Source organism: Lithobates pipiens, unplaced genomic scaffold (genome assembly GCF_037356315.1).
Source record: "Lithobates pipiens isolate NorthernLeopardFrog02 unplaced genomic scaffold, aLitPip1_a1.2 Scaffold_8, whole genome shotgun sequence".
Lineage (NCBI taxonomy): Eukaryota > Metazoa > Chordata > Amphibia > Anura > Ranidae > Lithobates > Lithobates pipiens.
In genome coordinates, this window is record NW_027507903.1 from 550,753,347 (window position 1) to 550,765,751 (window position 12,405).

General features: G+C 44.9%; 1 protein-coding gene across 1 annotated transcript in view; it reads right to left on the reverse strand.

Annotated features, from left to right (window-relative positions):
* The window catches only part of EGR3 (early growth response 3), a 31,781-nt gene extending 19,843 nt beyond the window's left edge, over positions 1–11,938 (reverse strand). The window contains exon 1 of the mRNA XM_077469860.1: positions 11,384–11,938. Within this exon, the coding sequence (XP_077325986.1) occupies positions 11,384–11,534 (151 nt within the window). The 5' untranslated portion in view covers positions 11,535–11,938. The remainder of the gene's footprint in view (positions 1–11,383) is intronic.
* Between the last annotated feature and the right edge of the window lie 467 nt (positions 11,939–12,405).

A 12,405-nucleotide genomic window follows, 5' to 3' on the forward strand; every position in this document is an offset into this window, starting at 1 on the left:
GACGCACAAAGTTTTACGCATGCTCGGAATCAAGCAGAAGAGCAGCATTGGCTATTGAACTTCAATTTTTTTTGGCTCGATGTACGTGTTGTACGTCACCGTGTTCTTGATGTTCGGAATTTCCGACAACATTGTGTGACCGTGTGTATGCAAGACAAGTTTGAGCCAACATCTGTCGGACATAAATCCCATGGATTGTGTTGTTGGAATGTGCAATCGTGTGTATGGGGCATAATACTGAACTGCAAGGTCAGCCAGCCTGCCAGACAGACTAGTCATATGACACTCCCAGACACGACCAATTACAACCTCTCCTGCCCTCATCGTTTCCAACAAAAATATAAAAGTGTGGAAATTTTTTGAAGACCCCTCGTACAATCCTATCATCAGGAAAGGTTTTTTGCCCAGAGGCATGCACAAACATGAATAATCAGGTAGTTCATGCATAGGGATGAGCTTCGTGTTCGAGTCGAACGTACGTTCGACTCGAACATTGGCTGTTCGTGCGTTCGGCGAATTCCGAACGTTTTGGCCGTTCGCGTCAAAATTCGAGTGACGCGCGTGCGGACCACAATGCACTGCGTTGGCGCAGTGCATTGCTGCCCGATGATTGGCCAAGCATGCACTGTGACCCCGCATGCTTGGCCAATCGCAGCGCCGGCAGCGAGGAGAGCCATGATTGGCCACAGGCATCCTGCCTGTGGCCAATCATAGCTCAGGCTGTGTAGTGCACGCCCCACACTATATAAGGCCGCCTTTAAGGCGGCCTCCTGTAGTGTGTTACTTTGCATCTGAAGCAGTGGGTGTTCTGTGTACCTTCAACACAGTACACACCAATCGTTTTTGGCTGATTTCCTATCTTGCTGCTGTGTAGTGGTTGTTGTCTGTGCCTTGACTGCAGTATACACCACTATATTCACCTCACCTATATAGCTAGTGATCTAGCTTTAACCACTTAACAACTGCCCATTGCCGATTAACGGCTTCAGGGCGGTTGTTTAACTCAGAGAGGCCGTTAATTAACGGCCTCCCAGAATTCTGCTCTCGCGTGCCCCGAGGTGTGCGCACTCGAGAGCATCCGTGACCGCCGGGTCCATAGGACCCGGCGCATCACGGTAAACGGCCGCTCATAGCGGCCGTTTACCACGTGATTGCTCCGTCAAATGACGGAGTGATCACTTGGAAACAAACCGGCGTCATGTTATGACGCCTGTTCCTCCCTCCCCTTTCTGTACCGATCGGTACAGCGGAGGGGAAAGAGATCGGTGTCAGCAGCGATGTGGGCTGCATCTGCAGTGCCCACATCGCTGCTCACCGAATTTAACCCCTCAATTCCCTGCCAATACTCTGCAATACCAGTGCATACTCTGCAGTACCCCGCCATTACTCTGCAGTACCCCGCCATTACTCTGCAGTGCAGTACCCCGCCATTACTCTGCAGTGCAGTACCCTGCCATTACTCTGCAGTACCCCCCATTACTCTGCAGTAACCCCCATTACTCTGCAGTACCCCCCAATACTCTGCAGTACCCGCCATTACTCTGCAGTACCCCCAATACTCTGCAGTACCCTGCTATTACTCTGTAGTACCCCGCCAATACCCCACCAATACTCTGTAATACCCTGCCATAAATTGCCATACCCAGCCATACTCAGAGATACCCAGCCATACTCGGTGATACCCTGAAATACCCAGCCATAGACGCCCCCCACCCCTCACCGCCCTCCGGTGCTTCTACCAACTCGCCAGTACGATCAAAGCCAGAATCTTTTTTTTATTTTTTATTTCAGGCTTCCCAGCCTAGAGGTGAGATGTGGGGTCATATTGACCCCCCAGATTTCACTGTAAAGAGGACCTGTCACCCCATATTCCTATTACAAGGGATGTTTACATTTCTTGTAATAGGAATAAAAGTGATCAAAAATATATTTTTGGGAAAAAAAATGTCAAACTAAAATAAATAAAGTAAAATGAACAATAAAAAAATAAAATAAAAATTAAAGCGCCCATGTCCCCATGTGCTCGCATGTGCCACACATGTGAGGTATCGCCGAGAATGTTAGAGCGAGAGCAATAATTCTAGTCCTAGACCTCCTCTGAAACTCAAAACATGTAACCAGTAAAAAAATATTTAAAGCGTCGCCTATGGGGATTTTTTAAGTAGCGACGTTTGGCGCCATTCCACGGACATGTTTGATATCTATTTACTCAGCATAACTTCATCTTTCACTTTATGCAAACATTGGGCTAACAAGTGGTTAATAATAGAGCTTGCAGTCAGTAGTGTTAGGAGATAGTGCGTGCTGTCTGCGTGCTCTGTACCCAGTACATACCGCTATAATATAGGGCAGGCCCCTACTTTCAAACATCCAACTTACAAACATCTCCTACTTGCAAACGCAAGGAGACAGCAGCAAGTGAGATGAAAAAAGATGGACGACAAAACAAATTATACAGGGGTGATAACCCTTCCCTATGTTTTCCAAAAAGCTTAAAGATAGTTTTTTTGACTGGAGCTACACTTTAAAAATGTACCGGTTGAAAATGACAAACAGATTCAACTTAACACAACAAACCTACACAGTCCCTGTCTTGTTTGCACCGCCTGTATACTGCTTTTCTGAGTATATAGGGCCTGGGGGCCACACGCATTTCCTTTTTTTAATATGGGTACGGGGTTCCCCTTAATATGTGTACAAGACCCAAATAGGCTGGTAATGGGCAGGGAGGGCTACCCATGCCATGTTTCTCAATGATTTTCAACCATATTGCAGGAACCAGATATAACATTAAAACCGCAAGCAGTTTTAAATGGTGTTATTTCCGTTTAATGTCATTTTGTGCAGGGACTGTTCTAAACACGGGAAACACGTGGCACTTCACAGGCATACTACAGACACCCCGCAGGCACCATATTTAAAGGAATATTTCACTTTTTTTTTCACTTTAATCGTCATTAAAATCAGTGCTCCCGCCAAAACGGTAGTTTTTAAAACTTTTTTTTGCAGTGACCCATGTCCCCTGAGGCAGGAGCCAGGTCGCCAAACCCTTTTTAGGACACTATCTTGCATATTAGCCGTTAAAATTAGCACTTTCCAATTCGAACATTCGAGTCCCATAGACTTCAATGGGGTTCTAACGTTCGTACCGAACGCGGGGGTCGTTCGCAAGTTCTGGTGCGAACTGAACCGGGGGGTGTTCGGCTCATCCCTATTCATGCATATATATTAATGTCTAAGGAAGAGGTGGATGCCAATAGTGCCGATTTCTTTGGAGAACTGAAGTGAGCAGACACGGTCTTAAAAAAAAAAAAAAATCACCATATCCAGCTAAAAATGGTCCATTTTAATTCATGTGTTTGCCCAGACTAAAGCAGTCATGCAGACAGGTGGTGGGTAAAGAGTCAGAATGTTTTTTCTGCTGTTTGAGATAACTGTTGCTCCCCGATTGCATCTAGAAAATCCCCTAAGAAGCCTAAACAAAGGGAGAACATACAATGCAATATACAGTACATGCCAGGATTCTTGGTGGAAAATTAATCTAGACTAGATTTACAACACTAACCATTAAACCACCACCCCTCTCTAGAAAATAGCTACATCATCCTTTCTAAGTCGGGGTTCCAGGAGCTCTAGGGTTCCTTCGGCAGTTGCTAGGGGTTCCATGAGCAATTAACAATTTCAACCTCTTAGATAAGTAACCACTGACACCAATGTTCTTTTCAGCTATCTGTAAGGGGGCCTTCTTCCCACTGGCCAAAGGAGTCAAGAGCATTCGTCTCACTGGTCAATGGTGTAAGGGAAATTCTTCTCACTGGTCAATGGTGTAAGGGGAATTCTTCCCACTGGTCAATGGTGTAAGGGGAATTCTTCCCACTGGTCAATGGTGTAAGGGAAATTCTTCCCACTGGTCAATGGTGTAAGGGAAATTCTTCCCACTGGTCAATGGTGTAAGGAGAACTCTTCCCACTGGTCAATGGTGTAAGGGGAATTCTTCCCACTGGTCAATGGTGTAAGGGGAATTATTCCCACTGGTCAATGGTGTAAGGAGAACTCTTCCCACTGGTCAATGGTGTAAGGGGAATTCTTCCCACTGGTCAATGGTGTAAGGGGAATTATTCCCACTGGTCAATGGTGTAAGGCAGTAGTCCCCAACCTTTTTGGCACCGGGGACCGGCTGTGTGGATGAAAATTATGCCAAGGACCGGTCACGATTTTTCACGGGCAATGGCTGGTGGTAGTGATTCAATCATCACGGCACCATGCTTGATATGGTGTCGGGGTGATTGAAGCGCATTATTTCTATTATTACATTGCAGTAATAAATGAAATAGTTCACCTGTCACTGATGATGTCACATCTCTGTGTTGCAGGGTGTCTCTCTCCTCATGCTGCAGCTGGTCTCATCTGGCAGAGGGAGGGTCCGGGACTCCTTCGGCTGTCAGTCTCTGGCTCCACCCTTTTGACATTCCTGATTAGCTGTCCGGGGGGGGCAGGCAATTTGCGCCACTGAACAAGGAATATATACGTTTTCACACACCGAGGAGCCGCAGGAGAGCGGTGATGCGGGCAGGCAGTATGAGATGATGTCATCTCTCTGCTCCCAGCTGCACCTCCGACACTGAGACAGCACTGGCTTTGAGGGCGGAAGAGCGGCGATGCAGAGGGGGCGGAGAGAGATGATATCATCTCTGCTTGCCCGCCTGCTCGCTTCTTCCATCCACCCAGTGCTCTCATGCCGGTAGCCCAGCATGTCTCTTGTGGCCGCCTGCACCCGTGGCCCACCCACAGAAGGGCCACGGCCCGGTAGTGGGCCGGGGACCGGGGGTTGATGACCCCTGGTGTAAGGGAAATTCTTCCCACTGGTCAATGGTGTAAGGGGAATTCTTCCCACTGGTCAATGATGTAAGGCAGCGGTCATCAACCCTGTCGCCAGGGCCCACTAACAGGCCAGGTTTGCAAGATAACTGAAATGCATCACAGGTGATATCATTTGCTACTCAGTGATTGCATTATTCTAGTCTGCATCTCCCCAAGGTAATGCATAAAACCTGGCCTGTTAGTGGTCCCTGAGTACAGGGTTGATGGCCACTGTTGTAAGGGGCATTCTTCCCACTGGTCAATGGTGTAAAGGGCATTCTTCCCATTGGTCAAAGGAGTAAAGGGCATTCTACTCACTGGCCAATGGTGTAAGGGGCATTCTTCTCACTGACCATCACACTAGTGTACAGTGAGCTGTAGATATGGTAATTATCAATAGGGGTTCCCTGAGGCCAGAAAGTTGTTTTGAATGTTCCTAAATGTTAAAATGTTTGAAGAAGACTGTGCTAGATAATGCATGCCAGTCCTGACAATTTATTATGGACCCTGGCAGTCTGACCCAGTGTCACATATACAGTAGAACTGTATATAGAACTGCTGTGAACAAATAAATGACTGCGGGGTTATCTTGTGGCTGTCTGACCTAGCAGATATCATTGTTTTGTTTTTTGAAAAGTAAAGATGAATACCATTAGCTAAGAACCACTAGCTGACGTCATTTGTGACCTTGTTATGTGTTTTATGTCTGCATAATTCCCAATATTAATAAAGCAATTCAGAAGTTACTAATGCTTATCAAGTTCTTATTAAAAAAAAAAAAAAAAAAATCACTGCCAGCATTCAACCAGAGTTCAGGTTACTGGTTTAGAGCCGGGAAATGTAGCAGCAGGTACTCTGTTTTCCTCACATACTCCAGAGACATGCTGGTAGGTTAATTGGCTCCTCTCTAAATTGGCCCTAGTGTGTGTATGTATGAATGTGAGTTAGGAACCGCAGATTATGAGCTCCTTGAGGGCAGGGACTGATGTGAATGTACAATAATATGTATATGTAAAGTGCTGCAAAAATGTATGGCACCATATAAGTACCTGTAATAAATACATAAATGGTAGCATCTATCTTTTCCTGGCCCCTTGTGCTGTTTTCAGGAACAGTGCAGAGTTTACAAGCATTGCCCCTGGGAGTCTGTATTCTTTTACTTGGTTCATATTTTTATTGCAATCTCTGGTACATGAGGTGCATAGTTTTTAATGCCATCTCTGGTACTTTAGGTGAATGCCTGTTAATACCATCTCTGGTACTTTAGGTGAATGCCTGTTAATGCCATCTCTGGTACTTTATGTGAATGGCTGTTAATGCCACCTCTGGTACTTGGTGTGGATGGTCTGTAATGCCATCTCTGGTACTTGGTGTGGATGGTCTGTAAGGCCATCTCTGGTACTTGGTGTGGATGGTCTGGGGTGCCATCTCTGGTACTTGGTGTGGATGATCTGGGGTGCCATCTCTGGTACTTGGTGTGGATGGTCTGGGGTACCATCTCTGGTACTTGGTGTGGATGGTCTGGGGTGCCATCTCTGGTACTTGGTGTGGATGGTCTGTAATGCCGTATCTGGTACTTGGTGTGGATGGTCTGGGATGCCATCTCTGGTACTTGGTGTGGATGGTCTGTAATGCCGTATCTGGTACTTGGTGTGGATGGTCTGGGATGCCATCTCTGGTACTTGGTGTGGATGGTCTGGGATACCATCTCTGGTACTTGGTGTGGATGGCCTGTAATGCTATATCTAGTACTTGGTGTGGATGGTCTGTAATGCTATATCTAGTACATGGTGTGGGTGGTCTGTAATGCCATCTGATACTTGGTGTGGATGATCTGTAATGCCATCTCTGGAACTTGCTGTGGATGGTCTGTAATGCCATCTCTGGTTCTTGGTGTGGATGATCTGTAAAGCCATCTCTGGTACTTGGTGTGGATGGTCTATAATGCCATCTCCGGTACTTGGTGTGGATGGTCTATAATGCCATCTCTGGTACTTGGTGTTGATGGTCTGCAATGCCATCTCAGGTACTTGATTTAGCACCTACATCTTAATTTAAACAAATCCACCAAAAAGTTAAAGCTAGGGAATTTTTTTTAATTGTCATATTATTTTTCCTTTTTTTTATAATAAAATTGTAATGTTTTTACTCTTTTACTACAAGATTTGACCTGAATGTTTCTACTAAGTATCTGAAAAGTCCCCTAGATTTAACTTTTCAGGGGATATTTTAATGCCATCTCTAGTACTTGGTGCGGCTGGTTCCTAATGCCATCTCTGTTACTTGGTGTGGATGATATTTTAATGCCATCACTGGTACATGGTGTGGCTGGTTCTTAATGCCATCTCTAGTACTTGGTGTGAATGGTTTTCAATGGCATCTCTGGTACTTAGTGTGGCTGTTTCTTAATGCCATGTCTGGCACTTGGTGGGATGGTTTTCAATGCCATCTCTGGTACTTGCTGTTGATGATTTTTAATGCCATCTCTGGTACTTGGTGTTGATGATTTTTAATGCCATCTCTGGTACTTGGTGTTGATGATTTTTAATGCCATCTCTGGTACTTGGTGTTGATTATTTTTTTGTGCCATCTATGGTATTTGCCATTGATCATTTTTAATGGCATCTATGGTACTTGGTGTGAATGGTTATAAATGCCATCTCTGGTACTTGGTGTGAATAGTTTTCAATGCCACCTTAGGCACTTGTTGATATTTTTTTATGTCATCTCTGATAGTTAGTGTAGATGGTTTTTAATGTTATCTATGGTACTTGGTGTAGATGGTCTGTACTGCCATCTCTGGTACTTGGTGTAGATGGTCTTTAATGCCATCTATGGTACTTGGTGTAGATGGTCTTTAATGCCATCTCAGGTACTTGTTGATCATTTTTTATGTAATCTCTGGTACTTGGTGTAGATGGTCTTTAATGCCATCTATGGTACTTGGTGTAGATGGTCTTTAATGCCATCTCAGGTACTTGTTGATAATTTTTTATGTAATCTCTGGTACTTGGTGTAGATGGTTTGTAATGCCATCTATGGTACTTGATGTTGATGATTTTCAATGCTATCTCTGGTACTTAGTGTGGCTGGTTCTTAATGCCATCTCTGGTACTTGGTGTAGATGATTTTTAATGCCATTTCTTGTACTTTGTGTGAATGGTTATAAATGCCATCTCTGGTACTTAGTGTGGCTGGTTCTTAATGCCATCTCTGGTACTTGGTGTGAATGATTATAAATGCCATCTCTGGTACTAGGTGTGAATGGTTATAAATGCCATCTCTGGTACTTGGTGTGAATGGCAGCGGTGTAGATGAATTTTAATGCCATCTCTTGTACTTGGTGTGAATGGTTATACATGCCATCTCTGGTACTTAGTGTGGCTGGTTCTTAATGCCATCTCTGGTACTTGGTGTGAATGGTTATACATGCCATCTCTGGTACTTGGTGTAGATGATTTTTAATGCAATTTCTTGTACTTGGTGTGAATGGTTATAAATGCCATCTCTGGTACTTAGTGTGGCTGGTTCTTAATGCCATCTCTGGTACTTGGTGTGAATGGTTATAAATGCCATCTCTGGTACTTGGTGTGGCTGGTTCTTAATGCCATCTCTGGTACTTGGTGTGAATGGTTATACATGCCATCTCTGGTACTTGGTGTGGCTGGTTCTTAATGCCATCTCTGGTACTTGGTGTGAATGGTTATAAATGCCATCTCTGGTACTTGGTGTGAATGGTTATAAATGCCATCTCTGGTACTTGGTGTAGATGATTTTTAAAGCCATCTCTGGTACTTGGTGTGAATGGTTATAAATGCCATCTCTGGTACTTAGTGTGGCCGTTTTGTATTACTAGTTACTTGGTGAGGATCGCTTGTGATACTGTGATGCAGCTGACGTCTGGATATGAATCGGTTCTGTACATAGTGTAATACTTGGATATGTTTACACCAGACTTGTAACAAAGTAGTTTAGACCCTTTGGCTAGTAAAGGCTGCAGGTCACCTCTGGATTTAAGGGGTTAAATATGGAATTCCCCCGCCCCCCCAGTACACCTACTCACCTCTATACTGTGAGCTGTCACCAGCTGCCCCCACGTGTCACCTCCCAACTCCGTCGCCTGCCTCCCCCACACACCGGGCTGGGAGCTCCCCCACCTCCGCAACCATATTTAAAGACTTCCTTCCCCCACAATGTGACGTTTTCAGCGTCTGAAGGGGAATGGTGCAGCTGTCACCGCCATGGAGCACCCCGGAGATGGGGGACCTCCGGTAGTTGGGGTACAGACGGGTCCCCAGTATTTGGGACATCGCCCTGCCCTGCCCGACACTCTGTGAGCAAAGTCAACTCTGAGGCTGCGGGGAGACACGGGATCGGGGCACCATCCAGAGTGTTACATCCCACAGATCACATCACACAAATCTATAGATCACATCATACAGCTTATAGATCCCATCATACAAATCTACAGATCACATCACACAAATCTATAGATCACATCATACAGCTTATAGATCACATCATACAAATCTACAGATCACATCACACAAATCTATAGATCACATCACATCATAGATCACATCACACAAATCTATAGATCACATCACATCATAGATCACATCACACAAATCTATAGATCACATCACACAAATCTATAGATTAATCACATCATAGATCACATCATAGAAATCTATAGATCACATCATACATCTCATAGATCACATCATACAAATCTACAGATCACATCACACAAATCTATAGATTAATCACATCATAGATCATATCATACAAATCTATAGATCACATCATACATCTCATAGATCACATCATACAAATCTACAGATCACATCACACAAATCTATAGAACACATCATACAAATCTATAGATCACATCATACACATCTATAGATCCATCACACAAATCTATAGATCCCATCATATAAATCTATAGATCCATCACACAAATCTATAGATCACATCATATAAATCTATAGATTCATCACACAAATCTATAGATCCATCACACAAATCTATAGATCACATCATACAAATCTACAGATCACATCACACAAATCTATAGATCACATTATACATCTTATAGATCGCATCATACAAATCTATAGATCACATCACACAAATCTATAGATCACATCATACAAATCTATAGATCACATCATACAAATCTATAGATCACATCATACATCTTATAGATCACATCACACAAATCTATAGATCACATCAAAAAAAATCTATAGATCACATCATACACATCTATAGATCGCTGATCACATCCCTCCTTCCTGGGAGTGCAGATCTCCTCCTGTCATCTCTACAGCAGCAAACGATCTGTGCGACTTGTTACATTCCAACACAGGAAAGAAAACTTGACAACGATACAATATAACAGAGCTGAGCCTGCCAGAGTCCATCCACAACAATACATCTCCTCTACAGCCCCAAACTCCATTCCTATATACAGATATAACACCACCCCATCCTTCCACTCTCACCTCTACCTCTCACATATAACCAATATGGAATGACAGTGAAATAGGTACAGGTGATGATAAATGATCAAATAGGTACTGAAAATGACAGCTGACCCATAGATACCGGGAATGAGAGAGGACCCATAGGTACTGAAAATGACAGTTGACTCAAGTACTAACAATGACAGAGGACCCATAAGTACTGACAATGACAGTTGACCATAGGTTCTAACAATGACAGTTAACCCATATGTACTAACAATGACAGTTGATCATAGTTACTGACAATGACAGAGGACCCTTAAGTACTGACAATGACAATTGACCATATGTACTAACAATGACAGAGGACTCATAGGTACTAACAAAGATAGAGGCCCCAGAGGTACTGACACTGACAGTTGACCCACACGTACTAAAAATAACAGAGGATCCATGGGTACAAACAATGACAATTAGCCCATAGGTACTGACAATTACAGAGGACCCATAAGTACTGACGATGACAGTTGACACATAGGTACTAACAATGATAGATGTTCCATAGGGACTGACAATTGACCCCGCATACTAAAAATAGCAGAGGACCCATAAGTACTGACAACAGAGGGCCCTTAGCTACTAACTATGATAGATGCTCAATACGTACTGACAATTGACCCACATTTACTAAAAATGACAAAGGACCCATAGGTACTGGGAATGACAGTTGACCCTTAGTAATTTTTCAATGATAGTTGACCCATAGACATTGACAATGACAGTTGACCCATAGACATTGACAATGACAGTTGACCCATAGACATTGACAATGACAGATGACCCATAGACATTGACAATGACAGTTGACCCATAGACATTGACAATGACAGATGACCCATAGACATTGACAATGACAGTTGACCCATAGACATTGACAATGACAGTTGACCCATAGACATTGACAATGACAGTTGACCCATAGCTACTGGAAATGACATGCAGGTAATTCTTGGTACGGTCTGGTCTAGGCTTGGCATTGCTCCGTCACTTACCTGCAGACATGGCGGAGTAGTGCTGCTCGTTGCCCCCTCCGGGGTAGATGGACAGGGCTCCTGGCAGGTCCTGCCCCTCCTCGGCGTACAGACTGTCCGGTAGAAGCGATGTCATATTAACCGGGAGTTTATCCAGCAGCTTTCCGGTCATAGCCCCGGCCTCAGGGGGGCAGGATGGGTTTTGTGCTCTGTGCCTGGGAGGAGGGGTGCCGGGTTGGCCCCCCTGGTGTGATGGACCCCTGAGCACGAATCAGAGGGGACACGGACTGTGCTCCATGGCTGTCACATCTGCCCCATGAATGCCCCCTCCCCCTAGACAAGTCGGGGTATTAGTGAGATGGAGGAATGAAGGATGGAGGTCAGAAGGGCTGCGATGCTACCCCATAAGATGGAGGAATGTGCGATCTATAGAAGGGGCAAGTCAGGAGCAGAGCCGAGCATGTGTAACAGGTGTGTGGGGGCTCCAGGCAGGTATGTACGGGGGAGGGGTGGAGTGGTGCCCCCCGGGGATGGAGGATGGACAGGGTCGGATCCCTCCGGGAAGATGCTACAACAATGATCTCCGCTCTCCCTCTGTCAGGAGACTCCGGCTGCTTTTATCTCCGCCCGGGGAAGCTCCAGTGACGTAACTGTCCATATATGGACACACACTGGCGTGATGTCAGCATGGAACCTCCTCACCATGGAACATTAGAGAGGAGAGGAGGCTGCAGACTGGCTGACCGCATTGTGTACATAGAGCCGTGCACATTGACAGGGGGACGGATCGGATCGGACACCCCACACACACACCGATCCCCCTAACTTCATACATTACCTGCACTCGATATTCCTATTATGGCTTCACTACTGACAACTACTGGATCACAAAGCTGGGAATAGGACAGGCATCGAACCCATAGCTCCCGACTGTCCCTGATTTCGAAGGACTGTCCCTGATTTGAAGCAATGTCCCTCTGTCCCTCTTTCCCCCTCATTTGCCCCTCATTTTGGTCTGATCCATGTAAATAAAATTAACTTTT